Source organism: Xiphophorus couchianus, chromosome 22 (genome assembly GCF_001444195.1).
Source record: "Xiphophorus couchianus chromosome 22, X_couchianus-1.0, whole genome shotgun sequence".
NCBI lineage: Eukaryota > Metazoa > Chordata > Actinopteri > Cyprinodontiformes > Poeciliidae > Xiphophorus > Xiphophorus couchianus.
The window spans coordinates 30,193,689-30,221,318 of NC_040249.1; the positions used below are offsets into that span (position 1 = coordinate 30,193,689).

Here is a 27,630-nt window from a genome sequence, read left to right on the forward strand (position 1 = left end):
GAGCAAAATCATTAGACTTTCTGTAATTTCATGATGCTTTGCTTCCAGGGACTCGGACCTGAAACTTAAAATAATTTGATCAGTAGTTTCTGAGGTCTTTTAACAAGTTTTTTGAGTGGGGTTGACTTGTGAATCTCTAGATTTTTCACTTATTGTCCTGTGAAATAAAAGTAAGAACGTGTCAGGTGCAGGTTATCTTCTGCTGAACTCAGAAGGAAAAACAGAATGGAAAAGGTGAGGGGAAAAAACAAAATATTTTCAATTGTGTACCTATTACTTACCAATCCTATCATAAACATTTATAAAAATCAAAGTTTAAGCAAGTGGTAGTTTTTGCAAAATGGGTTTATGCCCAGGATGGCATAAAAAAAAGAGGGCACCACCAGAAAAAAAAAGAAAAGAGTTAGCTACCAAGCATTCATAGAATGGGTTTCTATGCCCATTTGCATCATCTAATTCATTTCATACCAGGTAAAATCATAAACTTTCCATTTTTCTTACAATTGTTATCTGTTTTAAACTATTGTTTTTTTAAACCACTAAATTATTTAGATATTGTTGAGGAAAAATGATTATTTTTAGTGCTTAATACGGTTAATCTTACGGCATGTGTAAAAGGTATATTGAACACTCTTATTTTGAACAAATTTCTTAATTTTGAACAGGTTTGTGTTAAGGATTTAAAATTAAACCAGATGGGCAAGCATTCAGACCCAGGAACCAAATGCAGATCTCTCAATGGGGCCTCCTGCTGTGTTGCCAGAGCACAGGAGGCCGTAAAATTAGCATCTCCCCCAAGGCACTATCATTTGGGCCTGGGAGAGAGAAATCTGTTTTGTTCACAGAAGATCAAAAGCCTTCTAGAAACCAACATCTGGGATGGTGTAAAACTGAATACAACATAGAAGGTTGAAACCACTAACATTTAATTTCTAAGACATTTTTCTAAGTATTAATACCATGTTTATTGAAGATTGTATTATCTCATTTTAAAACTACTAATCTAGTAAATGATGAAAGTAATTGAAAATTGTACTATCTGTGACTATATCAGAATCAAATGGAAAATTATTTGAATGAAAATGTTTTGTTTAGTATTAGAAAATTGCTCAGGAATTATACCTCATTTTGTTCGGTTGATTTTATGTGTTATTTTTGGCAGGACTCAATCTTTTGAGGTGCTGACTGTAGAGGAGTAAAACTGGGGTTTGTAAAGATAACCTTTCCTTGAACCAAAATTACTGGATTTAAGTTTCTTCTGAGAATTTATGTAACATGAGATAACGGGAGAGACTTCGGATTTCACAGGTGTCTGTGAAATCTTATCTCATGTTTCTCTGTACCCAAAATGACCGTAGAACCACAGGGGGTCAGGACGCAGCTGTTGGCTCTTTTGTTTTACCAGGGAGCAAATGGTCTTTGATCTTTGCCGTAAAATTAGGGGGAGTTTCTAAGTTTCTCTGAGTGTCCAAGGTAGCTTCCAGTTGGCCAACTAGAGGTACACCTTAATTGAATATATTAAAAAGCGAAGACACACCTTCAGTATAAGACTTCGTGTACAGGAGTAAAAATTCAGAGAGCTGCCACTATTTTTGCTTTTTTGCATCGGCTCTCTCCAAAGACGCGTCTTTGTTTTGTTTTTTTTGTTTGTCTTTGTCTTGTCTGTCTTTGTCTGTGTAAGGTAAAGAATGCATATCTCTGTTCCTCTGCAGCTTTGTTGTTGATTCATACGTTGCTTTGTATGGGATTAAACTCTGTGATTCTGTGACGTCAACACGCATTGTTGTTTCCTTGTGGCTGCACGTCGCCCGCTGAGAGGACCCGGAAGTTTAAGGAAGAAAGAGCCAAACGTTTTGCCCAAAGTTAATTTATAAATTATTCTTCCTTAATAATATCTAGCATTCAAACCTCTGAGCTTACAATAATTATTAGAAGTGCCTCGGAACAGAGCAGCTGGACTTATACCGAGTGTAAACTACACACAGGTGGAGTCAATTTTGTCCAATTGCCCCAAGATGGAGATTATAGAGGGTGGAATAGAAACACATGTTTTCCCTTCCCCTTCACAATTATCTGCTCCTTTATCTTGGTCTGTCACATCCAATAATAACACACTGACATCTGTGGTTGTATTGTAGCCACAGGTGAAATCTGTTAAAGAACCATAAATACTTTCACAATACGCTGCAGACCAGACAAGAAGCAATCACTTTGTTTAGCTCAAAATTGTCACAAATTTCCATTTCATTCAGGTTTTTCTTCTTTTTTGTGTTTCATAGATGCGGTTTACATTCACTCATCCTTGCACATAAAAACTGTTTCTGACTAATGTTCACAATAATAAAAATAACATGAATTATGATGTATTTTACAAAGACAGCTGAATAAACATTTGTTCTGTTTTCACTTTGATTTAGAATAAATATCTTAACTTTAACAAATTACATTTAAAAAATATTTTTTTTGCATTTTATGAAATATATTTATTCTTCCTGCATTTCTGATATTAGCCCAGGAGAGGGCAATGCATCATCACTGAATGGAACAAGTGTTTTAGACATGCTATGTTAAATTAAATAAATTTCATCTGATTGAGATGAGAATTTAGATGAAGAAAAACAAACTACGTAGAATTTAATAAATTCTTGAATTCTGATTGAATCACTCAGTTATCTGTGGTTGATGCATGATTTTGAAAAATATAATTTCCCTCCAAAATTGGATAAGGTTTAGCAGATAGCTACATGGAAACCCCAAAGAATAATAAATATACTTTCAAATTGAGACAGTTTATCCCTTTAAAAGGTTTAAATGCTCCTATGTGTTACCAAGAACTAAAACAGCAATCCAACTTTAAACATTTTCCATAAAAATAATGCTTAAGATGATAATGTGCAGAAACTAAGCAGTGATGTTGTTGTGTTGGTAAACCTCCTCCCAGATTTTCCACATTAACGACGATCTGAATAAGCAATCTGAATAAATCACCTCTGTGCATGGCATTATGGGAAATGTGGTCTTTGTTCTGACAATAAAAACAAATAGATGTGTATTGATCTGAGGCGTTGCACCTTGCCAGCTGTCGTTGCAGACGCAGAGCTTTTCTCCGGTCAGGTCGCAGTAGCCGTGGTCCGGGCTGCCACAGTCATCCCTACAGTAGGGAACGGCGCAGGCCTCGCCTTTCCAGTACTCGTCACATTCGCAATACACGCGGCCCGCCACTGAATTCCCCGCGATGCAATGGCCGTGGCCCGAACAGTTGTTGGGACAGGAGTTTATCCTGATGAAGCCAGACAGGAACCAAATTCAGAACTATGCAGTGATGCTAATTCATGAAATAAAAACCCTGAGATATTGTGGATGTGGTGTAATAATGTTCAATATCAAGCAGTTCCAAAGGCATCACAATAAAAGTTTATTTAAATCCTCTAATCAGCTTCCTTTTGCAAACTAACAGCTTTGCTTCTTTGGTTCTTTTTCTGTCATACCTGAATGTTTAATCAAATACATGTTCATTATCTGAAACATTATTATGAAAAACGAATGTTAAATTTCATGAATATGAAATGGGTTTTTTTGTAGAATGCAAATACAAAGAATTATGGGAAAGAATAATATGTTTTTATTCAGGATGGGTAAGTGTAGCTTGAGCACTGAAACTCATTTTCATTTTAGTTTTACATTGAAAGAGCTTTTTTGAAGACCGCAGTACTTACATACTGAAAAATACAACTTGACCAAACTTACAGTGCAGCTCAGCACCCTTTCATGCATGAATTATGATCCTTTGTGTCAGGATTTCTTTCCCATTTTTTTATTTTCTTAAGGCATAAAAAACGTAGGAAAAAAATGTTGTAAAGAAATATATATATATTTGTATTTTTTTTAGATGATCAATTGTAATTTTCTCCAAATACAAAGTTGTTATTTGAAAAATATACTGCTCAAAAAAATAAAGGGAACACTTTAAGTGTGAAACACCTGTTTAAGTGTTCCCTTTATTTTTTTGAGCAGTGTACATCAGTAGTATTGTTCTTTAGGGGTTATCTCACCAATAATATTGTGACGTCACAATATTTTTTTACCTGCAAGAGTCATCTACAGTAGAAGGAGGGACAGTGTCGGTTGGCAAGCTTTTTTGTCTTTCGGCCATATTGAATTTAACAAAGATAATTTCTTGCATTTGCAGCTGATGGCTAGTAGTTGATACTGTATTTCATGATGCATTAGTGTCCACTTCAGTGGTCTGTGTGCATTAATAACATAAAAATCCACGAGAAGCACAAGAAAATGGCTTTTAGATAGCTGTCCACTGTAGTGACCACTATGTGTGAAAGGGTTAATTAGATCAGGCTAACAAAAATCAAGAAACTATGACTCATTGATGGCAGAAATCAGTTGTATCTTTGGGTAAAAGTGTTTGCCAATACAAATGTATTTGTTGCTTCTGCTAGTGCTAAAACCTCTAACCAAAGTTGACCAGAGTTTAGACATCTTCAGCTGAGTTCCCATTGACCATATAAATAAGCAATTTAACATTTCGAAAATAAATTTGCATAACAGAATTTCAAAAAAGCTTATTTGATAAAAGGTTTCAGCACTAGATTGAAGTGGTTTTTCTGTCATATCGGAATTAGTGTACACTGCTCAGAAAAATAAAGGGAACACTTAAACAACACGATATAACTCCAAGTAAATCAAACTTCTGTGAAATCAAACTGTCCACTTAGGAAGCAACACTGATTGACAATCAATTTCACCTGCTGTTGTGCAAATGGAATAGACAACAGGTGGAAATTATTGGCAATTAGCAAGACACACTCAATAAAGGAGTGGTTCTGCAGTTGGGACCACAGACCACTTCTCAGTACCTATGCTGTCTGGCTGATGTTTTGGTCAGTTTTGAATGTTGGTGGTGCTTTCACACTCGTGGTAGCATGAGACGGACTCCACAACCCACACAAGTGGCTCCGGTAGTGCAGCTCATCCAGGATGGCACATCAATGCGAGCTGTGGCAAGAAGGTTTGCCGTGTCTGTCAGCGTAGTGTCCAGAGGCTGGAGGCGCTACCAGGAGACAGGCCAGTACACCAGGAGACGTGGAGGAGGCCGTAGGAGGGCAACAACCCAGCAGCAGGACCGCTACCTCTGCCTTTGTGCAAGAAGGAACAGGAGGAGCACTGCCAGAGCCCTGCAAAATGACCTCCAGCAGGCCACAAATGTGCATGTGTCTGCACAAACGGTTAGAAACCAACTCCATGAGGATGGTATGAGGGCCCGACGTCCACAGATGGGGGTTGTGCTCACAGCCCAACACCGTGCAGGACGCTTGGCATTTGCCAGAGAACACCAGGATTGGCAAATTCGCCACTGGCGCCTTGTGCTCTTCACAGATGAAAGCAGGTTCACACTGAGCACATGTGACAGACGTGACAGAGTCTGGAGACGCCGTGGAGAGCGGTCTGCTGCCTGCAACATCCTTCAGCATGACCGGTTTGGCAGTGGGTCAGTAATGGTGTGCGGTGGCATTTCTTTGGAGGGCCACACAGCCCTCCATGTGCTCACCAGAGGTAGCCTGACTGCCATTAGGTACCGAGATGAGATCCTCAGACCCTTGTGAGACCATATGCTGGTGCGGTTGGCCCTGGGTTCCTCCTAATGCAGGACAATGTGGCTGGAGTGTGTCAGCAGTTCCTGCAAGATGAAGGCATTGAAGCTATGGACTGGCCAGCCCGTTCCCCAGACCTGAATCCGATTGAGCACATCTGGGACATCATGTCTCGCTCCATCCACCAACGTCACGTTGCACCACAGACTGTCCAGGAGTTGGCGGATGCTTTAGTCCAGGTCTGGGAGGAGATCCCTCAGGAGACCATCCGCCACCTCATCAGGAGCATGCCCAGGCGTTGTAGGGAGTTCATAAAGGCAGATGGAGGCCACACACAATACTGAGCCTCATTTTGACTTGTTTTAAGGACATTACATTAAAGTTGGATCAGCGTGTAGTGTTATTTCACTTTAATTTTACGCTGACATTAGCCACATGCATTGCAGGTAGATTGTAGTAAAGCATTGATTAATGCCTGGTTTTAAAATTAGTTCACTGGACTTGTAGCCATTATTTTGTGCCCATTGTTGGACACCACACGGCACGATCAAACCCGATCGAACTGTTATATCTAGGATTTATGTCGACTAAAGTGTGGTCTCTCAGGTTTTGAAAATGGGCCGACAATCGGCCGACAGCTCTATGATCTTGTCGTGTGCGCTGGGCTTTACACTAAGGAAATGAGGAAGGGGGGAGTCTATGGAGAGCACGGGAGCAGAGCCCTTTTTCATTCAGTGTCATTAACAGAAAGAGAAAAAGGCCGTTAGAGACGATAAAGCCGATAATTAAAATGACGTTGATAGTTTTAATTTATCGTACGATTAATTGATTTACCGTTTATCGCGACAGGCCTACATGTAAACAAACCTATCCATATATGATTTATATATGATCTTATTTAATGGAAACACCACACTTTCAAAATTGTGGGGAATTTTTTACTTTAGGGTTGACAAAGTTTTGCAGATATTTGTAATGGAGACACAGTTAATGACTTTGTTCCTCACTTCCTACTAAATTTCTCATTCCCAAGGCATAATGTGGCGGTTTGTTCTTTTGGATCTTTTGTCATACTTACAATATTACAACTGCAAAAAACTTGTTCTTCTCAGTTGAGAAGAAAACAGGTATCTTCTTTCAAACATTGATTGGCAAACTTGACAGAAACTCTCCATTTGGAAAGAAACACATTAAATCAATTATGTCCATTATACTTTTTATTTTTGTCCCTGTTTTTTATTTCTCGCTTATGTTTTTTGGTTAGTATAAGTTTGAAAATGACAAAGTAAAAGCCTGTTGGAAGGAAGGTTTTTCAATAAATATATTTGAAATGAGAGCTTTTGGCCTACTTCATGTTGTTGGACAGGCTCTAATTAAATAAATTCTTGATTCAGATGCAAGTCTGTCTGAAAAACTCAAATAAGATGGGTTTAGATTGCTTACTAAATAAATTATGAAGAGAATCACTGTCTTACCTCTGGTTATTTTTGTTTGATACCCTAAATGCTGACAAAAAAGTAAATACAGAATAAATATTTAATCGTGCAAATACTTTAGCCCCACTCTTTGTACAATTTGTGCAATTTGTGCAATTTTTTGCAAAAGAAACATATGTTATTTGAAAGCATATTTAATTGGACATCTACAACAAAAAACAGGAGAGAACCAATAAAAATTAGGGAGGCATAGATTTATTTGTGCCGACTCCCTTCAGCTTCACATATAAGTATCATCAGATATATACATGATTAATTAGATGATTGAATGGATATCAAACAAAACATTAATCTATAAAATCACAGTTAAAATAAGATTGCTGTGGTAAATGGGAGTCATGGACTACAGGTAGAAAAATAATCTTTTTGTTAATATCAAAAGCTGGTTTGCTACAGCACGTGGTAGCCATGACAACCAGTGTAATCTCCCAGTGTGCGTGTGCTCACTCAGAGCCTTGCAGCTATGTAATTGTCCTCCCTCATGCCATGTGTCCTATCGCATATCATTCAATTTTTTTCCATCAAGGCTGCCATTATTGGCAAAGACAGACAGGTGTGTTTCGTGTGACGCACAGACGAGCCAAGCGGCAGCGCAGCACAGGCCAAACCGCACTACACAGGATCATCAAAAAAATATTTTTTATGCTTAATCTTATTGATTTTAAAATAGAAAATGTTCCTTTGGGGGGAATGCTTGACATATCTTTGCATAGGGTGTTGGTGTCATTTTACAAAACAGAGAAAACCTGACAGAAGACAGAAGATGGGCTGTCAAACTTAAATATAAAAGTCATAATTGGCTTGCCATTGATTTACAAAGCAAATATGTAATTTTAAAAGTACCTTTTTGACAACAAAAAGCTTTTGTAACCATACTTGTCTCACTGGAAGTGAGTACTCATATTTATAATAAAGTGTCATCAGGATCCCTGGTTTGCAGAAGGACTAAGACGGATTGTTCTCTAGAACAAAAAGGATATCTTAATAGAAATAATAAATGAATGCGTGGCCACCTATTGGCAATAATGAAAAAGGATAATCATCAAATCATGCTGGAATTATGGTTGAGCTTTGTCGAAGTAGAAATATTTAGAGTTGGGTGTTTTTCCCCCCTCACTCCAAAAACAGCTGTCTATTTTTGGAAACCCTTTTTTTCCAGAATTATGAAACATTTTTGGAGTTCACTGCTAGCTGTCGCTGTCGGCACTTGTCTGACAGCCAAAGCTCTGTGGAGGGAGGGGCAGGAGTGCACATGCGAGAGTACAGTATAGGAGTAGGGTACGTACGGTAGGTCTTTTTTATTTATTTATTTTTTTTTTTGTATGCCAATACCCATATCGTCACCTTCCTAAAAAAATATTTTTTATTATATAAAAATAATATAATATGAAATATAATTTTATTATTATTTTATTATTATTATATCAGATAATTTCTTACAAAATAATCTAAGATTAGACAGATTTTGTGCAAATAAATTGGAATTACGTTCCACAGAAATATCCACAAATCTGTGAATCTGTAAATATTGAATCACAAATAGGTGGAGATCCTGTATTTGCAAATCTCATCAACATTCAATCGGGCAATGTGGTGTAGAAAATTAGCTGTATTACACTTTTACCAGCTTTTACTCAGTGTGTACTCCTCTTCTCATTGCTTGACCAACTTTATTTTGACTCAGTCAAAATTACACGTCATCCATTTACTACAAAAAAATAATTATTGAAAGGGACAGGATTATGTTCAATCCACTTTTTTAGCTTTCCATCACGGTATAATGTTTTTTCCCTTATCAAAAACATACCTGAAGTGTTGCTTTCATTCTTTCATGCATGTTTGCGAAATTCCTTGGCAACCATTAAGCTTCGTAAAATGTCTGGGTGGATTTACCTACCTACCTTCAAGGACAAAGCTCTGTTTTGGAGCTGCATTCTCCAAGCTACCAAACTTCCACCTCACAGAGCAGCCCTCCCCCACAACTTCCTCAGTCTGCTCCTTCAGACTAGCCAGCAGCAATTAGCAAACACCTGAGAGAACTGCTGAGTTAATTATAGGAGCTACTTCTCATTGTAACACTGATAAAAACATTGTTAAGGGGTTAATAGAGGATGACTTCCTGAAGTTTCAGAAACAGCAGGAGTTTTTAAAGAGACAGAGGTCCAATGTCAAGGTGTTAAATGTCGCAGTCAAATTTCTTTTAAGTCATATTTGATATACTGTATGTAGCATTTTTATAACAATAGTTACTTGATTGTGCTATAAAACTGGGCTATATGCGTATAAAACACCCAATACTGTCCTTTTAACTCAAGCCAAAGCTGGAGTTGAATGTCTTAAAAACTCAAAGGCAAAATACCATGGCATGGATAGTCAAATCCAATCAAATCTTCAAAGACGTTTTCCCATATAAACCTTTCTTAATTGTTCCCAGAGAGGAAGTGACAGCAGTGGAATCTTCCATCAGAGAGATTGCACTTTGCATTGTGCAAAATTAATAATATCCTTTGTAAATATAAAGATATCTCTCATCATACAACAGCTACAGTGGATAAGCTGATTCCACCTTTTTGACCTGTTTAAATCCTTTGCCAGGTTCACACAATGCTATAATTTTAAAACATACTGTATGTTTGAGTCAGATTTTGACTCCGATAAAACCCCATCTTCTTTAGACAGCCAAGCTAAAGCAAATACTCACAATTGAACGGTTGCCTTCACATTTACAGCTGACCAACAAAGGAGACACACAACAGTAAAAACGACGTGTAGACGTACGAGTAGGCGATGTTGAAACCAGTCAGGTTGTACGCAGCGTCGCTGAAGAAGTGGAGCAGGGCATACCCGGACGTCGTCACCACCTCGGGTACCGACTCCTTCCCTTTAGCCTCCGGCACCACCAAACCACTGAGTGAGACCCGACAAAGAAATTCAGACAGCTCAATATCAATAATGAATAATAAAAAGGTGTTTTGAAGTGTTTTATTTTGTAAACTCTAGCTTTAAAAAGCACCCCACTCCCAGAGGTTCAGGATGAAAGGAAAATCAACTAACCCAATTGCGGTCCCTGTTGAAACGATGACAGTGATTAGCTCGAAACAAAACCCTGCTGTGTTGCAGAGGCAGAACACATTTATCATTTTGTTTGATGATGTTGTTCCTCTGAGGATTGACAGCACTTTATATGTTTGGCCTATCGGTTTTAATATATTCAGTGCACTGCACTACCATACCCTTACTAGACTTGGTCTGTAATAATAATAAATAATAACAATAATAATAATTTTTTTTTAAATATCATTATATATTGTGAAACCAAAATAATCTTGGGGAAAAAAACATAATTTACATTTTTAGTCATGCCACCAGCAGTAATTCAATAAATCTTGGTTTGGAAAAGTTAGTTTTTTTTCTCCTAATGAACTAAATCAATGATTGGATAGAAGCAATCTAGAAGGGGGCAAATACTTTTTCACAGTACTGTTGGTGATAATGTCAATGTTTGTACAATTACCTGTTATTTTTAAATCCAATTTTCAAAGTTTTCACATAGGAGAAAAAATTGCCTTCTAAATAGAGGTAAGTAAAAAGCAGGCAGTGGGTACATTATTGTGGCATTGCTGTAGATAAGGAATGTGGGACATAAAAGAGGGCTTTCCTCATGTTTGCTGGTTACAAAAACAATAAAAAGGGAGTAAAGTTTCATAAAAATTTAAGTAGCATTCAGGGATAATATGAGTAATTGCTGTATTTTCTCTCCATTACTGCCGCATTGTGGAATGGCTGCAATTATGAGGCCCATTGTTTGGTGATACGTTGCCTTGTTCACATTTACAAGCTTAATAAAGAGGTGGCCAATGTTTCCCCAGTCGTTTCCCTATCTCCTTCCTCACACACTACGCTTCTTCACAGCAGCAGGCGCTTACCTGAACACAGCAATCAAGGGAGCATAAATGGAGTCGCCGTCGTAGACATACATGTGGTCCCAGCTGCACTCTGTGGCAAAGTGATTGAAGCGCAGCCGGAGCGCTGCATTAGGGCTAGGACAGAGCGCACAAAAATATTTAGGAACAACAAATAGCAGCCGATGAATATATATTTTACGGATGCTTCATATTCTTCTCTCTTAAGGAATCCATAGCTTTTGTAACATCCATAAGTTGTAAACTGTCTCCTCAGGGACGAGCTCAGACAGGTTTTTAGACATTTTGAATTCCTAGTGAAGTGTGACCTTGTTTTTTTATAATGCAGCTGGTATATTTTCAAAAGGCATGGTTCATATCATTTCATTGAACCCTGGTACAAGTGGAAACACAGGGCTGGAGTTGGGCCTGTCACCACAGTTTTACAGGGCGATATAGTGTCCCTGAAATTATTGCAGTAATGATTATATTGCCATTTTGAGGCCTATCCATCCATCCATCTTCTGCTTATCCGAGGTTGGGTCGCGGGGGTAACAGCCTAAGAAGGGAGGCCCAGACTTCCCTCTCCCCGCCACTTGTTCCAGCTTCTCCGGGGGAATCCCAAGGCGTTTCCAGGCCAGCCAAGAAACATAGTCTCTCCAGTGTGTCCTGGTTCTTCCCCTGGACCTCCACCCAGTGGGATGTGCCTGGAACACCTCATCAGGGAGGTGTCCAGGAATCATCCTAACCAGATGCCTGAGCTACCTCAACTGGCTCCTCTCAATGTGAAGAAGCAGGACACCCCCCCGATCTGGAGAAGGCACTCTGCCCTTTTCCAGCTCATGACCATGGCCTCGAACTTAGAGGCACTGATACTCATTTCGGCCACTTCACACTCAGCTGCAAACCGCTCCAGAGAGAGCTGTAGATCACGACCTGAGGAAGCCAATAGGACCACATCATCCGCAAAAAGCAGAGATGCAACCCTAAGGCCACCAAAACGAATCCCCATCAACATCTTGGCTGTGCCTAGAAAGTCTGTTCATGAAAGTAATGAACAGAATGACAAAGGGCAGCTTTGGCAGAGTCCGACTTACTGCCGGCAATGCAGAAATGACTGACACCGGTCATGCAGGGACCTAACAGCAAGTATCTAAGGGCCCGGTACCTCATACTCCTGGAGAACCCCCCACAGGGCTCCCAGAGAGACAGGGTCAAACACTTTCTCCAAGTCCAGAAAACACATGTAGACTGGTTGGATGAACTCCAACGCACCCAGGACCCTGCTGACGGTGACGGTGTAAAGCTGGTCCAGTGTTCCACGACCAGGACGAAAATCTCACTGCTCTTCCTGAATCCTAGGTTTGAATATACGATGGACCCTCCTCTCCAGGACCCCTGAATAGACCTTGCCAGGGAGGCTTAAGAATGTGACCCCTCTGTAATTAGAGCACACCCTCTGGTCCCCATTTTTGAACAGGCGGTCCACCAACCCAGACTGCAAATCCAGGGAAACTGCCCCACGATGTCCATGCAATATTGCAGAGTTGTGTCAACCACCACAACCATACAACATTGAGAGCCTTAAGGAACTGCGGACAAATTTCATCCACCCCTGGTGACCTGCCACCAAGGAGCTCTTTAACCACCTCGGCAACCTCATCCCCAGAGATTGGAGAGCCTGACCCAGAGTCCCCTGGCTCAGCTTCCTCAATGTAAGGCATGCTGGTGGGATTGAGGAGGTCTTCAAAATATTCTGCCCATTGGCCCACAATGTCTGGAGCAGAGGTCAGCAGCACACCATCCCCACTATAAACATTGTTGGTGCTGCACTGTTTCCCCCTCCTGAGATGCTGGATGGTGGACTAGAATCACCTCGAAGCCGTGCAGAAGTCTTTCTCCATGGCCTCTCCAAACTTCTCCCACACCTGAATTTTTGCCTCAGCAACCACCCGAGCCACATGCGATTTGGACTGTCGGTACCCATCATCTGCTTCCGGGGTCCCACAGACCAAAAAGGCCCGACAGGACTCCTGACAACATCCCTCACCGAAGGTGTCCACCAATGGGTTTGAGGGTTGCCACTGTGACAGGCATCGACAACCTTGTGGCCACAGCTCCAATAAGCCACCTCAACAATGGAGGTACAGAACATTGTCCACTGGGACTCAATCTCCTCCACATCCCCCGGAACGTGTTCAAAGTTCTGCCGGAGATGGGAGTTAAATCTCCGTCTGCCAGACTTTCCCAGCAGATCCTCACAACATGTATGGGCCTGCCAGGTCTGACCGGCCTCTTCCCCCACCACTGGAGCCAACTCACTATCAGGTAGTGGTCAGTGCACAGCTCCGCCCCTCTCTTCCCTCAAAGGTCCAAGACATGTGGTTGCAGATCTGATGAAACGATGACAAAGTCATTGAACTGCGGCCTAGGGTGCCCTGGTACCAAGTGCACATATGGACACCCTTATGCCTGAACATGGTGTTTGTTATGAACAATCCCTGATGAGCACAGAAGTTCAAAAACAGAACACCACTCGAGTTCAGATCAAGGGGACCGTTCCTCCCAACCACGCCCCTCCAGGTCTCACTGTCATTGCCCACGTAATAGTTGAAGTCCCCCAGCAGAACAAGGGAGTTCCCAGGAGGGGCACTGTCCAGTACCCCCTCCAAGTCTTTTATCCAACGTTTTTTTCTTTTTGTTAAGTCTTTTGTCACTTAAACTATCACTATTGCTTCTACATCGTCATCCGTGTTTGTTTATTCTAAATTCACATATGGTATTTTGGGGGCTTTACAGGATTTTCTTCTAGAATCGGGATGTTCTTGAGTGGAATCAGTTTGTGTGTGGTGTGTTGCTCCTGCCGGGTGGCTGGACAAACAAACCAATCAAACCTGTTGTACTTTTATTGTCATGTGTGGTCACAGATGTTTGGAAAATCGACTGACAATCCTAAAATCGTGCCGTGTGAACCAGACCTAAAACTCACAAGCTCTACTCCTCTCCTCTCGTCTCGACCACTGCCCTAACGCTCTCTGACTCTGGTCGCTATGGTAACGTTTACACATCCCTTTCAAATAAGATACAGATGCGCCACAAAAATGAACATTTTACTTTAATGAAAATTTTAACTCAGATAACAATGAATCAATGGGAGCCCTGAGCTTGTTTCTCTGCAACAAGATGGACCCATCTAGGAGTGACGGGAAACAATGACACACAAAGTGTTGCTTATGCACAGGGTGCCTGGTCTCCACGTGGAGAAGCAGTTTGAAGGCTTTGTTGCCTCATTAGTGAGCCGGTCGCCGCATATCATGCATAGCAGGCTTGGAATGTGGGAATCACCTACCGGTCCGAGATAAATCCATTCTCCTGTCTCTTCTCTGGGCCTTTTGCCCTTTGCAAAGAAACTTTACAAAGACATCTGATCTGTTTCTTACTAATTTTACTGCTTGTGGGTTCAATTTTGGCTTGCAAAACGTAACCAATCCAGTTAAAGGATTTTCAAAATAAAAGATCCTCCAGACTCAGAAAATTCATAAATCGTAAATATGTAATTATTTCTTGTGCGGCCCGGTACCAATTGGTCCGCGGACCGGTACTGGACCAATAAGGATTAACACTGGCGAAATAAGGATTAACACTGCTGTTAAAAAAACAACAAAAGGGTAAAGCATCAGTAGTTGTAAGCATAAGAAGAAAGTTGGAGCAGCAGCTAATAAAAGAAATTCCCTCAAATGCTAGTGTTTTTTGACTCCAGAGGGGAGTTGTATTATTTTACAGTTGTAAGTTTGCAACTTTTTCTCTACAGAACGTGTTTAATTGTAAAGATGGTATCTTAAAAGCTCTATTCAGGACAAAGTCCAGGCCTATTTTTAGTTGCAGGCTGTTAACAAAGTTTACCTTTATAAAACCAAGCCAAATATGTTCTTTATTATTACTCTTCATGCCGTTCATTTGTGTTAACAGATGGGAAAGCCCCATAAGATATATGAAATAAAGTTTCCCATTGGGCTTTGGTGGATTTTGGTGGCAGAATATCACAACAAGGAATGAATCTGGACTTGCAGCACTTGTACTCCAAACGCATAGTGAACACTAGGTACATTCAGCTGGTTCTATGAGTGAAGCAGCTCAACAGCTTCACTCATAAACACTGTTTAATGGTAATAAAGCTCCCTTTTCTGGAGTACTCAAGTAAGATATAAACTATAGTTTTACACCAAGTGGAAACAGTTGGTTTAATATTGATAATAGAAATAAGAACAATAATAAAAGATTAGTACTTACTATCCTTCAATTAGCCAAGTGCATTTGGTCTTGTACTTATAGTTAACTGGACCATCTGAGAGAGAACCTGACAGGTCCGTTAACCTGCGGAGGAGAAAAAGAACAACAGATATTGGTGGTTTAATAACGACACGGATCAGGAATGAGACGGGATCCAAATCAAACTGAGATGATCGTGGACTTTCTCTGGTTTAGCTAACCTTGAGTCAATCCTTGATTTTGCCACGACTGGATCAAATGTTGCAGAGGACTGCAGGGAGGTCATAAAAGCACTAAGCAATCTGTTCTGACTTGCAGGTTCTGCTCATGTTGACCCGACGCATTACTTTCTCATGCAGTGTCTGAATTAGAAACAAATCAGCAAAGTGCAGGAGAAATGCTCACCAAAGAAATGCAACAAAAAAGGTCAAAGAGATAAAAATCTGACAAAAATCAATATTTGTCTTTATATAAATGGAACCAGGGACACCACATATAATTTTGACGTTTGCATTTTCATTGCAAATGTGTGCAAATCTTTTCTGTATTCTGCTAATGTCGAAGCATCTGCTATTGCTGTGTTTCCATTAAATGAGAAATTAAGGGTGTTTTCACACCGGATAGTCCAGTAGACTCGGTTTGATTGGGGACTAAAATTGCAATATTTATTACATTTTCAGAACTGTAGTTAGCATTCACACCGCACTGTGTCAAACGACTAAAACTTACTGAAAAATCCCTTCCCACCCCGGTCGCCTGTGGGGGCGCTGCACCAAGAACTACTGAAGAAATCGAAACAAAACCTCTGAAGACCAGCGCAACTTCCTTCTTCACAAAAAGTAAACAAAAAAGGAGCTGTGTTAGATTTTAGCAGTTGTAGGATTTCTTCATTGATATACATTACTAGTCTGGATATCGCCTGTTAGTCGCTAACACTAGCGACGCTCCTGCAGGCACCATTACTATGCGGTGAGTCTATCCACTAAACCAGGCTGTGCCAATGAGGGATCAGCAGAAATCTGTCACAAAGATTATCGCAGCGTCTTTATTTCTTACCCAATTTCTATAAATATGCCTTAAATTAAAACTGAGAAAATTGCTGATGTTTGTAAGTATTCTCCCTTGATATAAATCTATAAACAGTTAAGAGTCTGATTCAGGACTCTAATCCTGGGCTGGTGTGAATTCACCCCAAGTTAAATTCGCATGTGAATAAGTTTGTACACGCGGTTAGTCATTAAAAATTAAGGCAGTGACGGATGTAAACACTTACATGAGATATGTTCATAATTCAGACATGGTGCTAGTGCTCATGATCTATCAGCTAATCAGTGGAAACATCTGTGTCTTATTCAGGCGTTGGCACAACAAGCCCTGCCTACTTGGGAGTGGCTACACATGCTGCATTTTGGGGAAACTAGTCTGTGATTTTACAGAAGAGTTATGGATTCAATATATTGGAATGACACAACTTGTTATGAACTTGATGCTGTGAGAGCTCTGATGGAGCCAGTTGAACATTGTCTGAAAAAAAACAAAACAAACATCATTCTCCTGCTACTACTTCATCGTTTTCGCCAGTAGTAACTTCCAGCAGTGACTTGTGTGGTGTGAAAAAAGTGTTTCAATTGCAGTTTTGTGAAATACATCTAATTCAATAAGGCTGAAAAACCACCTCAACCTAGCGCAAAAATGTTTCATCAAAAACGTGAACTTTTTTGAAATTGCTGGGTTTCCATCAAGCAAATGTATTTTCCTAATTTTCATTTGTGCAATTTTATGGTTAATGGAAACACAATTAGTGCTGATCTATTGGGATTTCCACACACAGCCATCTCTCTCAGGCCCTGTCCCACAGAGCACCACAGGAAACGTAGATTGCCAGGTCAATCTGTGGCACTGTGACGCTTCGACAGAACAAAACAAAACAACCAGACCGGCGCCATGCTTGTTATTTTTGAGAATGAGAAACATGCAAATTTTGGTCTACCATAAAACACAAGAAGAAGAATACGTTGGTTACAGAGAGCGATGAACTCCGACGACACTGTTTCAAGAGAAATACGGCTTGCAAACAACATGAAATCGCCGTTTTGAAATGTATCCACTCTATCTATACGACCTATTTTTAAAAATTATCATTTCAGGTCTCCCAAAATGCCACATTTGTGTAGACACACAGCCTTAAACCAAAATATACTTTTGCGTATACAATTAATCTCGTCTCAGAGTGAACAGGGCCTCAGTTTTACAGAGCATGATCTGAAAAACAGGAAACATCTGGTAATCAACAGCTGTGTAGACAGTGATGCAGCAAAAGAACTGTCAGATAAGAAAAGGAAACACAGGTTACAATTTACACAGGCTCATTAAAACTGGAAGATAACATATTAAAAAAGTCAGACAAGTCGAACCTTTAACTGCAACATTCAGATAACAGAGTGAAAAACTAGCATAAACAACGTAAAAGCAAGGATTCAATCTTGACTTGCATGAATGTTGCTGGCAGCGGGTGGTGGTGCAGCCTAGTGAAAACTGACTCCCTGTTCTACGCTTCGCTTCATTCAGACAGTCTGGACCCTCAGCTATTGAGAAATGATTGCTAGCTGGAGGCGTGGATGGCTAACATTTGGCCGTGATGACATGCCAGTTCAACGTTACAAAGCTCAGTGAAAATGTCCTGTGCTGTAAACAAACATACTCCACTATGAAGAGAGAAGTGGTGTGTGGGATTTTTTTGGTCAGTTTAGCACGATAGGAGCATTATTTAGAAACTATAGTCAAAGTTAGTACTATTACTAACCATATACTTTCCTTTCATTGGCTGCATTCAGCACTAATGCACCAATTCAAAAAGTTTAGAAATGTTCTGCATACTAAAGAAAGTCCAACACTTTATAACCAGGGTGCACCTAATGAGGTAGATGGTAAGTCTAAAATTTCTTATCTTACTCTTGTACATATTGACTAAAAATAAAAATTAATTCTCATCTGTTATATAATCATATGAAATGAAGACATTCCATCTACCTTGCATTTTTACCTAAATGTCAGAGACATTTTTGATTATATTTTTCATATCCATCATGAATAACAAGTGTCAGACTGAGCCTTGATTAAAAAGACATAAGGATATTGCCTTTTGAGAAGATAAAGGAGGACATTTATCTAATGTTGCGCTGAGAATGGCAAGTGACAGGATAACATATTTATGTGGGGCAACACCGAGAAGCTTTTTGCAGATGATGTGGTCCTTTTGGCTTCATCAGGTCGTGATCTGCAGCTCTCCCTGGAGCGGTTCGCAGCCGAGTGTGAAGCGGCCGGGATGAGGATCAGTGCCTCCAAATCCGAGGCCATGGTTTTGAGCCGGAAAAGGGTACAGTGCCTTCTCCGGGTCGGGGGGGTGTCCTGCCCCAAGTGGAGGAGTTCAAGTATCTCGGGATCTTGTTCACGAATGGGGGAAGAAGGGAGCAGGAGATCAACAGGCGGATTGGCGCAGCGTCTGCCGTCAAGCGGGCGCTGTACCGGTCCGTTGTGGTGAAGAGAGAGCTGAGCCAAAAAGCGAAGCTCTCGATTTACCGGTCGATCTACGTTCCCACCCTCATCTATGGTCATGAGCTTTGGGTCATGACCGAAAGAACGAGATCGCAGATACAAGCGGCCGAAATGGGTTTTCTCCATAGGGTGGCTGGGCTCTCCCTTAGAGATAGGGTGAGAAGCTCAGTCATCCGGGAGGGACTCAGAGTAGAGCCGCTACTCCTTCACATCGAGAGGAGCCAGTTGAGGTGGCTTGGGCATCTGGTCAGGATGCCTCCTGGACGCCTCCCTGGTGAGGTGTTCCGGGCACATCCCACCGGGAGGAGGCCCCGGGGAAGACCCAGGACACGCTGGAGGGACTATGTCTCTCGGCTGGCCTGGGAACGCCTCGGGATTCCCCTGGAAGAGCTGGAAGAAGTGGCCGGGGAGAGGGAAGTCTGGGCCTTCCTTCTGAAGCTGCTACCCCTGCAACCTGACCCCGGATAAGCGGAAAATGGATGGATGGATGGATGGATGGATGGATGGATGGATGGATGGAACACAGAGAAGCACTATGCAGAAGTCACTCAATCAATTTGATTTTAGAGGAAAAAGATAGAAAGACCACACTCAGACACATGAACACATGAAGAACCCCCACCCCAAAAAAAAACAGTGAAGACATAGCAGCCTGTCTCTACTTGGACTGTGTGTCATCTCATGAGCATGAGTGCTTATTTTCTAGGCCTGCAGTGTCACTACAGAAACTCAGAAACATCTCTAGACACAAAAAACACAGTAATGATAAGATGCTATTGACGATAACTAAATAGTAACTTGATTAAACTGAAGGTTTGCTACAAGACAGGTATGGAAAACAACCACCCAGAACTACGTCAAGCATGGAAAACACTGCATGTAGTGAAAAGAGTGACATGATTCTTAGAAAACTCCAATCAAGATCAATAAAATTTCCCCAACTGCCATCTTATCCTTTTTCCTATGTTGTCAAAGTAAAGAATAGAATTTAGGAGATGTAATTTTAACTCTAAGATGAAACAAAAAAACAAAACAGTCATAAAACGCCCATTAAGGGGTGAACCATGTGAAGAGGCTATAGTTCTCTATGCAGTTGTCTAGGGTTCAGATGGCATTTTTACTGTCTGTCTTCCCCTTCTCACTCCACCCTCCTTCATATCATATTTCTGTTCAATAAAGGCCATTTTAAAGGGAAGCTGTTATGTGTTTTTCAGGCATGTAATTCTGTTTTACACCACTAAAGAGTAACTATGTTACCTTCAATTGTTATTAAAATACCATCAACATCAAAAACTAACAGAAATTTGACATGACATCATAGCTCTATGTCTGACACCTTGAAATTAACCTCTGTCTCTTTAAGAATCTCCCACATTTTTCGAACATGTCATGTCACGACAGCAACACTTCTGCATAGATGGCATTGATGAGTGTTGTTAGAAACTCATCAGACTAGAAGTTTCACCAGATGTTTGGTAATAGTAGGTACGGGAGTTTGGCTATGGACTGAAGCTCCAAGGCAGAGATTTGGGAAAATGGGTGGGGCTTTGTGTGAACAGACATTCAAGCACCCCTGTCTGATAGGAGAATCTGAGCTACTTCTCAGAGCAATGCTGGTAAAAAAAAAAAAAAGAAACATTGTTAAAGGGTTAACAGAGAAGCCATGTTGGGATGACTTCCTGAAGGCGGAGTTTCAGAAAGAGTTGGAGTTTCTTAAAGAGGCAGAGGCTCAATTCTAGGTGTTAAATTGCAATGTAAAATGTACTTTAAGTCATATTTGATATATGCAATATTTTTACAACAACTGAATGCAACATAGCTGCTGAATAGTGACACTTTATGCCAGGAAAATACATAAAACTGCACCTTTAATGAAACACTCCAGATATGTTTTTGATGAGGGGATTAACATTATAATGATGTAAAGCTTTAAAAAAGTACATTTTGCATAACACCCTTACTTTGAAAAACTTCATTAAGCAATTTCACCATGTTATGAAAGATGTTTTTGGTCATAAAATCTTTTGAAATATTAAAACATATTTTAGTTCGCCTTGTAAAAGGTATCAATGTACTAAAAGAAGCTATTAAAACTGTAAAACAGGAATCCTGCTCTTTTATTGGTCCCTAATCATAAAATGTGTGACTTTTTCTTCTTTTTTTCTCCAGTGAAAGTGAAACTGACTGAGAAACAGTTTTATCGCAATCTGCACACGTCAGCAAAAAACCTATCAGATTAAGAAGACAGGATAAAGGAGAGAACAGATTGTGACACAGCAGGACAAAGTGAAAACACCGCCAATAGATCTCAAAGAACACATAAATGCATGACTGTAAATTTAAAGAAAGCTCATAAGTACGGTAGGAGATACAAGGAGTCTTTGATTATATTCACCAGCTCATCACTTCCTATTCTTCCTTAGTGGCTTCTGATCTCAGTTACAGCCTTTGGCTATAACTCCAGATTAAACTGAGATGAATATTCATGTCAAGATGCTGCTACAGCTGATTTAAATGAGGATATTAATGATAATAATAAAAATATGTTTAATTTCTCACAGTAAAAGACACAAGAAAAAAAACATCTGAGGAACGTTGTGCCTTTTCTGGATTTCACTTCACTAAAATCATTTCAGAAACAAATACTGAAAGTATTTGTCCTGTACAGATTTCTTTTGTTGCTCCTCCGTCACATTTAATAAATCTAATGTTTATTGCTTGTTTCACAATTGGTGACTGTATGATTTTTTTTTTATGATGAAAAGCACTTTGAACTGCCTTGTTGACGAAATATGTGTGGGTAACTTGAACTTTAGTTGAATTTCAACATTTCAGATCAAATAAATTTTAAAACCAAATACAGCCTGAGAAAATACAAAACTAGTTTTCTAGTGAAAAAATAAAACTATCCGAACTGACTCTATGGGATAATTATTATTATCCCCTACACCTAATAAGAGGAGGTGCCACAACAACTAACTTAAAGCATTTGTGATAAACAGCAAGTAGCCTAAAGGAATTTTAACTCACTTATTGTTTTCAGAACTGTTAAAATTACATAATGATATAGAGCTATTAAAGAATGAATGGTTTGTTAAAGTTTTACAACAAGTTAATTCAAATTCATTTTCAGACATTAAATAGCCCACTTCAAAAACATCCATCCATCCATCCATCTTCTGTTCACCCTTTGTCCCTAATGGGGTCAGGAGGGTTGCCGGTGCCGATCTCCAGCTACGTTCCGGGCGAGAGGCGGGGTCACCCTGGACAGGTCGCCAGTCTGTCGCAGGGCAACACAAAGACATACAGGACAAACAACCATTCACACACACACACACTCACACCTAGGGAGAATTTAGAGAGACCAATTAACCTGACAGTCATGTTTTTGGACTGTGGGAGGAAGCCGGAGTACCCGGAGAGAACCCACGCATGCACAGGGAGAACATGGAAAACTCCATGCAGAAAGACCCCAGGCCGGGAATCGAACCCAGGACCTTCTTGCTGCAAGGCCACTGTGCAGCCCTTCAAAAACATCAATATGTTTATTTTTAGAACAATTTATAGGTGAGCCTGGTGCCCATGTTCCTGGGAGTGCTTTGAAAATATAGAAGAGAGGAAAACTGCCAAATCCTTAAATTAAAAAAATAAAAATTCAAAGTCTCTACCAAGTCCTGAAGCCCTCACAGGCATCTCAGTCCTCCTGCAGTTGTTCCTCCCAGCTGTAGTTGGAACACTCACATTTTAACAAGTTGAAAAAGGTTATGGTTAAAAATATTCACATTAAGCTATGAATTGTTGTATGTTTCTAGCCAGGAATATATTACACACCAAAAAATGGAGAAAATAAACAAATATTTTCCAATAATAAGAACAAGGTTAGATATGTCTATGTACTTTTTTCTATTACCAATTTTTGATTAAATCGTTATTATGCCTTATTTTTGTTTGTTTTGTTTTTGTCTTGTGAAATATTATAAAGAAAAAAAGGATTTCAAATTGAAAGTTGTGAGAGAAAACATAATGCCAAATGTTAACTGTTGCTTTATGAAGTTTAATACCAATACAGAACGAAAAAAGAAAACATATATATATATACACACACACATGCGCGCACATGCACCCGCACGCCCACACACATGCACGCATCCATACATCCATTTTCTAACACCCTTGCTCTTGGGGTCAAGAGTCTCCAGCTAACATTTCGGGTGAGAGGCGGGGTACACTCTGAACAGGTCGCCAGTCTGTCGCAGACACACATACATATATATCTTTATTAACAAATGCCTACATTAAATTCAAAGAACCTGTTTTTTTTTTTTAACAGGGCACATTTCACTGTCTTCCTTGATTTTCTGGCTAAGGGAGAGAAAAGGTGATCATATTCCAGCCATGTAAATTGAAATTCCCATTCATAGTTAGTATGAAGCTGATAGATGGAGCCTCAACAAACTGTCACTCAAGTAGTCGCCTATTAGCGCTAGCAAAAGAAAGAGACACCCCCATAGGCAGGACAGCCAATCACAGCCAACTCAGCTGGTAAATGATGCATAGGGACTCCAAGACTTCAAGTAAAAAGACAAAAGACCCACATTTTTAGAGAAACCCCTCCATGGGGGACTGCATAAATATTTAGCAAGTATCCAAAAGGTTATTAGAGGTAGAGGATGATAAAGAAGGGTATGGGAGTGTGTGGGGTTTGACTGACCAAGGAAATAAACAGAGACAGGAACGAAAGCATGAGGTATGGAGGAAGAGACCAGCACCATGTAAAATATTCATTGCTCCTGTTGAATAATTGATAGTGTACAGAAGACAGGTGCTCCAAGGAGGGACCGATAAATGGACAGAAAAAAGAACAAGAAGGGCAGACAGACAGAGAATTCTATCTCTTTGGGGAGTTCGGGAACAAATCTCCTCTTTCAGGTTCACTGTCTCACCTTTAAACTTGCCACACTTCTGTTATTACTCACTGTTTATTTATACTGTCTGTCTGAAGAAGAGCACTTATTACATCTTTAGTCATAAAACTCTGAACTCCGACAAACTTCTAATCTTCCTGTAAGTCTGCATTTCACTCTGCTCTAGTTATTTAATTAGCAAACATAACTAAAACAACATAAAATTAATCTATGCAAGCATGTTTAGCCTAGTTTAGTACAGGCAATGCCTCTTGTGAGTAATACTTTATATTTTGAACAAAGAACAAAAACATCTTTTAATTTAACAAGATTCTAGGTGATGTTCAAACAATAGCAAGCTAAGTTGGCAAGCTAAATATTTAGTTTGAAACTAAACCCTTTGTTTAAGGTTTAGTTTAATTAATTAATAAATGAATAAACACTGAAGCTGTAACTTCAAGATAAATGTTTAGCTTGCTAACTAAATATTTACTTTCAAGCTAAATATTTCATTTGTCTAGATATTTAGCTTGCTAATTAAATGTTGAGTACAAAACTGGCATTTCTAAATGAATAACAGTGAAAATACGAGTTTGAAAAATGGACCCCCACTTTTTTTTCTTTTCTGAAAGGCATGGAAGCTAAACTGCTGTTCATTTTTGACTGTACAACTTTAAAAACAGCACCTCATAAGAGACAACTTTAGAATAATTTACATGTATTCCAGTTATATTTCACAAAAGCCATTTGCCTTTTTTTTTATTTGACAGAAAACCCTGAATTTGTGCCTTCTGCGGCGTCACTATGTACAGCTTCTGCTACAGCTAATGCATCACAAAGTTTAAGATTTAACGGCTTTTGATTGCTCTGAGAAGAAAAATCATATTACACTTGTGGCTGCTTTTAAGGAGTAAGAGTAGTAACGCGTGGAGACAGTGTACTGTAAGTCCCTGGCTGTCTCCCTGCCTGACTGAATTACATAACGAAGCCACAGAAAGCTGTCAGGTCCTCATGAAGCAGAGAGGAAAACGGAGCTCCAGGCTGATCTGACACGCTGAAATATCCCTGCTGGATCTGCTCGGCTGTTCAAAAACTGTCTCTGATTCCCAGACTCCAGAACAGCTTGGTAAGTCACCTACATGAAGAACACATAATCATAATTCTTACTCAGCTGAGAATTACATCAGTGTGGGCAACAGAAGAGACACATGGTTTTGTTTAACTCAGCTGTTTTCATTCCTGAGCCATTGATCATCACTCTACACACTTGTTTTCAACTTTGTGCCATGCTGAGCTGGTCTTTGTTTTGAGGAAAATGGCTTTTTTAAAATAGAAGCTATAAAATTGCTTACACAGAGCCAGACATATAAAAATAATTCAAACTTAAATCCATAAAATTCAACTTGATCATTTAATACTGTAAGATGGCCTCAGTCATTCCCTCCTGTTCATTCAGGGGTAATGACTCAACATTTCCAGACCAGATGGGATTTATATATACAGTCATGTGAAAGTACATGAGAAACTCTGAGACATTCAGTTTTTGAAATGTCCAAAGATTGACATATTTCGTCTGAATAAATATTGATTTAATTTATTTTAATATGCTGTCTTTTATTAAACACACTTAAAGAAATATTTATGCAATGAGATATCAAGTTTCATACTAAATATTTAGCAAATGACATAATTAGCTTCAAGCTAAATATTTAGCCACAAACTACTGTATTTAGTTACCAAGTTAAAACCTCAAAGTATTTAGTTCCAAACAAATTATTTAGCAATATGCTAAATAATTAACAGTATTATTATTGCTAATTATAGCTATAATAGGGAAGTCAGGGATTTAATTCATTTTAATTGACAAACATTAACATTGTTTTACTCAACCAAAATAATAGAAATGTATATATTAACGGAAAAAAGTACACCACAACCCCTTTTTGCCATTTGGCTGAAATAACTTCAGTGAGATCCGACTTCTAGCCGCAAGAAGGATCCAAAGTCAAAGCCAGGATCCTGGTCCATGGCCAAGATCCAGGCCCTGGTCCTATCAAACCCGGATCAGTGATTTTCCAGAAGCATTATGGATTCAACACGTTGGAACGACACACAACTTTTTATGAATTGTGATGCTGTGCGAGCTCTGATGGATCCAGCTGAACATTGTCTGAAAAATACAAAAACCAACATCTTCCTGATACTTTATAGTTTTTATGCCAGCTCATGTGACTCATGTGATGTTAAAAAAAGTATTTCAATTGCAGCTTTGAGAAATAAATCTATATCAATATGGCCAAAAAAACACCACATTCTATCAAAAAGGTTGACTTTGAAATTGGCAGGTTTCCATTAAGCAAATTCATTTTCTTAATTTCAATTTGCGCCATTTTATGGCTAATGGTTGCCTGACATTTCCCCTTAAGCATTCTGTGTTACAGACTTAATTTTGTGTTGGTAAGTTGATCATGTACAACTCCCGCAATTTGCAGCCCGCAAAGTATTCCAAATCATGATGTTTACAATTCTATGCTTCACAGTTGATGTAACACAGTGGTGCCCAAAGTGGGTCCTGAAGGGCCGGCATCCTTCATGTTTTAGTTCTCTCCCTGGTTTAACACACCTGGATCAGGTGGCCTAATTAGAAGGCCTAAGAAGAACACTGACATTGCTGAAAAGGTTGTTACTACCACCAGGGAGAGAGATAAAACATGTAGGATGCCGGCCTTTGAGGACCAACTTTGGACACCACTGGTGTAACGTATTACTTTACTCATAAGTTGCTACACTGGTTTTCTTTAAACTTTAATTTATGTAATATTCACAAAGTATTTGGTTTTTATTGTTCAGTTGTATTTCCTTAATTTCCTCAACTTGTGAAAATTTATAGTAAAATCTTTTGGGTCTCCTCTGGTGTTTTCAGTCAAACCTTCAAACAATGGCAAGATGCACCGGATTGGAACTGTGCCTATAGTGCAGATATAGATATAGCAGATATAGTCTGGCACTGTCAGGGGGTACTATAGCTCCCCCTAGAAAAGTCACAGTTCTCCCATAGCACCCCCAGAAAATATTAGATTTTTTTTTCATCTAATTTAACATTACTTATATGTAGTTGTGGCATTTTCATCAAAAGACACAAAATAAAAATAAATTATTATATACTGAGTTTAAAAAAAAACATCCCACAAGAGGATTTGAAGGGCATTGTCACTTCCAGGAAACAATTGACATGATGCTGGCTCCGCCCCCATGCAGACTTAAAGCAATCCTCCCCCGATCATTCCAGGGCATTTGTGAGTAACTGACCAACTGGCGTCAGAAAGTGTACATCCCTTATATATATATGAACTGACATTGACAATATTGACAGTGTTTATCATAGCAAACTACCATCTGTTAGTCAGCACAAAGGTAACTAGTAGTAAGCATACCATTGTTTATCATTGGGACACTTATTGGAAGTCAAATCAAGCCCGATAGCGGTTAATTAGGCAATTAAATAAACACAAGTTAATTTAAAAAGACAAAACAAAACAAATATGACAATATGACCCTTTGCACGTGATGTCGCTCTGTCCACCATGATGGATGTCAAACTTAGGTGCTGCTGTAAAGTCTGTCAAAATACGTACATGTGGTAGCCTAATATAATTTTTATTTAGTTGATTTCGCAGTAAAATGGTCACAAGATGCTGTGCGGTCGGCAGGACAAACAGACAAGTGTCAAAACCAAGCTTATCATTTTATTTTAACAAGAAAAGATGCGTGATGGATAGCACCCATCAATCATAATGGCTGGCAACTCTTGGTGTAACCACGGATTTGCAGCGAACATTTTATAGTAAGTAAAAAGATTAACGTTCATATACTTTATAAGTAAGTATGATTAAAAGGA

The 27,630-nt window shown here is 39.5% G+C and overlaps 1 protein-coding gene across 5 annotated transcripts in view; it reads right to left on the reverse strand.

Annotated features, from left to right (window-relative positions):
• Positions 1-27,630, reverse strand: part of LOC114137745 (attractin-like protein 1) — a 324,777-nt gene that overhangs the window by 276,465 nt on the left and 20,682 nt on the right. For all 5 annotated transcript variants that reach the window (XR_003594084.1, XR_003594085.1, XM_028006550.1 and 2 more), the window contains exons 2-5: positions 15,295-15,378; positions 11,029-11,142; positions 9,881-10,009; positions 3,072-3,280 (exon numbers count right to left, since the gene is read on the reverse strand). Coding sequence is in view for 3 of the 5 variants with exons in the window: in XM_028006550.1 (XP_027862351.1) it covers positions 3,072-3,280; positions 9,881-10,009; positions 11,029-11,142; positions 15,295-15,378 (536 nt within the window). In the remaining 2 variants the exon portion in view is untranslated. The remainder of the gene's footprint in view (positions 1-3,071; positions 3,281-9,880; positions 10,010-11,028; positions 11,143-15,294; positions 15,379-27,630) is intronic.